The following is a 5165-nucleotide window of genomic DNA, read 5'->3' as shown; positions in this document are numbered from 1 at the left end:
TTTTGCTTATGTGGTGCTGAGGAATCGAACCCAGGGCCTCAGGCATGCAAGGCAAGCGCTCTACCACTGAGCCACCTTCCCAGCCCCTTGTTTTTTCTTAGAAAGACCTTTCTTCCATTTTTTTTTTGACTGTACAAACAAGGAGAATAGCAGGAACCAAGAGCAACTGTTAAAGTTGCTTTGAGTGTTATTGATCATGGACTTATTTTTATTTATTGTTTCAGAGGACATTTCTTATCTGTGATTGATGTATATTTTTTTAAAAGCTTACCACTGTTTTCAATAAGTGTTCTGTTACAATAGGCCACTCAGTAACAAGAGCTAGAAAAAAAATGATATCAGAGCTCTTACTCTTTTTGTTGAATAAAACTGATTTTTTTTTTAAACTTGGGGGCTCACACTTGCTTGGCTGGCTTGCTCAACTGCTGCTCTACTGCTTGCACTATGCCTCCAGCCTTGCTGTTATTTTGGAGATGAAGTCTCACAGATTTTTTCTTCCCAGGCTGGATTTGAACCTTGATCTTCCAGGTCTCAGCTTCCTCAGTAACTAGGATTACAGGCATGAGCCACTGTCACCTGGCGTCATTATTTTTAATTACTGAGATCAATAACTGCAGCTTGTTAGTGTGTATTATCCCACTAGAATCAAATTCTGCCTGAACTAGAATATAGTTATGAGTGTGTTAGCTACTGCCTTGTACAACCACAAATGTCTTCAGATAGCTTAGTAGTTGGTAGGCATTTCACCAATTTACTTTTCCCTCAAGTCTTTACAACCTACTCTTTTTACCTAGTAAATATACACCAAAAGGTGAGGAATTATGGTCTTCCTTACTATAGAAGAACCAACTTAAGTAATCTGAACATGTCCTTGCCTATTTTTTTCCAATTCCACTTGCAGTTTGATGATACAAGTGAGATATCATGCTTTCATAAGTAAATCCCTTCCTCACTCCTCCTTGCTAACATGTTTATCGCAGATTTTAGTCTGACCTTGTATATTACTTGTGAAGTTGAGGAACACATTTAAGAACATACTGAGTAGTCCATTTACAGTTCCTAGCATCACTTCAAACTTAGCTACATGTTCTCTTAAAATTGTCTCTTTGTTCTAATATCTTCAATGTATATGTTTCACTTATTTATGATCATAGACTTATTACCATGGACTCATTCTGACTTTTCCTCTTCTACTCTACCTGTGTTCAACCTACTTCCTTTGGACCAGAGTATTAAAAGTAGCTCTGTATATTGCCTCACATTTTCACCCATGTTCATCCTCTTACCTTCAACCATCCAAGTACCTGGGATTACAGTGAGCCACTATACCCAACCCTCTTCCAATTTCTTCATTCTTCTCTATTTCTGCCTTCTTTTATATACAACTTTTTATATACAATTACATCTTTATGTAAATTTTAGTCTTTCTAACCACAAAATGTTTTTAGAGGACAGGATTCTGATTTTTTTACCTGTAAGTCTAATGTAGTGGTTTTGTTGTTGTTGTTGTTGTTGTCAGTCTGGGGTCTGAACTCTGGGCCTGGGTGCTATTCCTCAGAGCTTCAGCTCAAAGCTAGTGCTCTGCCATGAGCCACAGCGCCACTTCCGGCCTTTTCTGCTTATGTGGTGCTGAGGAGTCGAACCCAGGGCCTCATGCATGCAGGACAAGCCTTCCCAGCCCTAGTGTAGCTTTTTTTTTAGTATAAAATTATTATATGCTTGACTTATTGCTATAACATTTATACATAACTTTCTATAAGATAATCTGTTTATTGAAAATGGTTTTAAAAGGTAACATGTTTTCTCTTTTTCAGAGTTAAAAATTCACCACTTAAACAGTCTCCAGGCTATCAGACAGAACTAGTTATTCAGTTGGTATGGGTGGGTGGAGAACCACCACAACAAATCACCAGTCTGGCAGTCAATTCTTCCTATGGACTGTAAGTATTAGGTGTTCTTCTCGATCTCTGTAATAGTCCATCCGCTATCTATGACTTAAAATTCAAATTAAATTTAACACTTTGGAGCATAACATTTAGAACATAATTTCTGAATAATTTATTATGGGTATATCTATACTGCTTCCTGATAAAATATCTCACAGACTCATAAAGTGTTTATTAATAACTAAATGAAGTATTTGAAATAAACTTTTAACATCAATATATCCTCTCTGGGATATCTGCCCAGAAAAAAAGGTCATGAAAGTCTTGACAGCATGGACCTGGAAAACAGTGTTACAAAATGATTCTGTAAATAACTGATCTGTAACTATGTCATTTGTTCAACTTGTAGAAAGTACAAAGACAGCAGTCATACACCAAAGTATTCTTTTATACAATAACTTTATTTGCTTTAAGTAGTAATGTTTGCCTTCAAGTATGTAATACATGATTTTTGTTACTTACATAAGGCTTTTCTTGTGTTTTCTTACTCCAGAAATAAAGACTGCAGTCTTCAGTACTACATACACAATATTTCTTCCCAGCACTGGTTATCAAGTGCTGGTTCCAATTCTCCTGGGTGTAACCTAAGAGACTCTGTCTTTTTCTTTTCCTGTTTTTTTTTTTTTATTGTGAAAATACCACACAGAGGAGTTACAATTACATGGGCAAGATAATGAGTACATTTCTTATCAAACATTGTTGCCTCCTCCTTTGTTTCCGCTTCCTATCCCTGCCCATCTCCCCCCCCCACCTCCCCCACCCGCCAAAGGTGTAAAGTTCGTTTTTCGACATAACAATTTGTACATCTCATTGTTGCAGTGGGTCCACCTGTATCCCTATTTAAACAATTTGTTTTTTTCCCTTCCCCTCCACAAATTATACCAACATCAAATATAGGGAAAGCAGGGGTTATTCCGTGGGGGGAATAACATACAAAGCAACAAAGAAATCATCTTATAAATATGTTAGAAACCATCGCATGAAAGAAAAAACATTTGAATACTTATCTTGGGGTTCATTTCACCTAACATCAACTTATCTGACCTTTTCTGCTTGTCTCAGACATATATTAGTTATTGCAAATAAGGGAAACCATGGGGCCTATGTTTCTTTGGGCCTGGCTTACTTCACTTAATATAATTTTTTCCAAGTCTTAGGAAACAAATGGGGCAATATCATTCTTTCTGATGGAGGCATAGAATTCCATTGTGTATATATACCACATTCCTTAAAAGACTCCACATAGAGCTCCCCTATAACCCAGCAATCCCAATTTTGGGCATTTACCCAAATGATCACAAACAAGATCATACTAAAGCTACCAGCACAACTATGTTTATTGCAGCATTATTTACCATAGCTAAGATATGGAACCAACCCAGATGCCCCTCGGTAGATAAATGGATCTGTCTTTTTCTTGATAGCTGTCTCTACCTGATCTCTCTCCTGCAGTTCATGCAGTAGAGACTGTTACAGTCTGAGATTATCTATTCTGATGTCTTTTATCTGCTGCTTTATAATGTAAAATCATATGACTGTGTCTTTAAATTTTTATTTCCCCCAAACAATAAAGAAAACAGAATAGTAGAAAATTTCAAAATGAAGCCAGGCACTGGTGCTCACACCTGTAATCCAAGTTACTCAGGAGGCTAAGATCTGAAGATCATGGTTGGAAGCCAGCCTGGGAAGAAAAGTCCCTTTGAGACTCCCTTCTCCAACTACTCACTTAAAAACTAGAAGTGGAGCTGTGGCTCAAAGTGGTAGAGTGCTAGCCTTGAGTAAAATTGCTCAGTACCCAAACCCACCTTGAGTTCAAGCCCCACAAAATGAAATTGATGGTCAATTGATTTCAGAACTCATTGGCTAAGAGTTGTTCTTTGTTTGCTTTCCATGCATTTTTAAAATTTAAATTCATTGTCAGTGTTACATAATCAGAATTGAAGGTTTTGCTGTTTAGATACTCATATAGTTTTCAAGTCATTCAAACAATTTTGCCTCTTTTACTACTCATAATACTCCTTTGTATGTATTAGCTTTCAACTTCTGTCTTAAGAGATCTTGAAAAAATAATCTTTACTTACAGTAAATTAATCTGTCATTGCTGACCCATAATTGAGAAGGTATTTTGAATACTCCAGATGATGTTTTCCAAGACTTACACTTTTTTATTCCTGACAACCTGACAATCGGCATTATAAAACTTCCTCCACTGTATAATTCCTTATTTTCTTACTTAGAGGGGGCTGTCTTCCTCTAAGGTGCTCAAGGCACAAGAATATATACTTCATTGCTTTCTGTAGGAGATTCATACCTTTAATCAAGTTTCAACTTATGTGTTAATTTATGTGGTAATAACTATTTATTAATGTTAGATATTTAATGTATACAGAAGATTTAAATAGCTTCATGAGAGACAGATGTAATCTCCATTTCCCTGTCTGTCTTTAGTTTTCAAAGATTTTTCTGAAAGACTTGTCATGCTTCTTTCTTTAACCATAAGGACTATGTTACATTCTCTTAGGTCATTTGTGGTAAATGTTTTACTTTTTTCTATTTTCAGTGTGGTTTTTGGCAACTGCAATGGTATTGCTATGGTTGACTACCTACAGAAAACAGTCTTACTCAACCTGGGGACTATCGAGTTATATGGCTCAAATGATCCTTACCGCAGAGAACCTCGGTCTCCTCGTAAATCTCGACAACCTTCTGGAGGTAAAATCAGAAAACAGCAGAGCATTAGAATTTCTATAAATGCTGACTTACTTTTGTAAATACAAATGATTCCATTAGATAAGTAGCTTATCTTATTTTAAATATAAACAGTCAAACATTATCAACAGATGCAAATCTTATTTTTGTTTTGTAATTTTGTTTTTGCTTCTGTTTTAATGTTCCAGGATTTTATTTAATGTCAACAAAGAATTATAGTGTCAGATTCTTCAGCCAACTTATAATGGCAGGAATACTTGTCTCAATATTATACAACATTGGGGCTGGGAAGGTGGCTCAGTGGTAGAGCGCTTGCCTTGCATACCTGAGGCCCTGGGTTCAATTCCCCAGCACCACATAAGAACAAAGAAAAAAGCCGAAGTGGCGCTGCAGCTCAAGTGGTAGAGCGCTAGCTTTGAGCTGAAGAGCTGAGGGACAGTGCCCAGGCCCAAAGTTCAGGCCCCACAACCGGACCAAAAAATATATATATATATTATACAACATTTAATT

General features: G+C 36.6%; 1 protein-coding gene across 1 annotated transcript in view; it reads left to right on the top strand.

Moving 5' to 3' along the window:
• Stxbp5 (syntaxin binding protein 5 (tomosyn)) overlaps positions 1-5165 on the top strand; it is a 136308-nt gene that overhangs the window by 90864 nt on the left and 40279 nt on the right. The window contains exons 19-20 of the mRNA XM_013026941.1: positions 1815-1940; positions 4507-4658. Of these exons, the coding sequence (XP_012882395.1) occupies positions 1815-1940; positions 4507-4658 (278 nt within the window). The remainder of the gene's footprint in view (positions 1-1814; positions 1941-4506; positions 4659-5165) is intronic.

The sequence above is a fragment of the Dipodomys ordii genome, unplaced genomic scaffold (genome assembly GCF_000151885.1).
Source record: "Dipodomys ordii isolate 6190 unplaced genomic scaffold, Dord_2.0 Scaffold98, whole genome shotgun sequence".
Taxonomy (NCBI): domain Eukaryota; kingdom Metazoa; phylum Chordata; class Mammalia; order Rodentia; family Heteromyidae; genus Dipodomys; species Dipodomys ordii.
The sequence above is the reverse complement of the archived record's forward strand: the minus strand, read 5'-3'. Positions and strand labels throughout refer to the sequence as shown.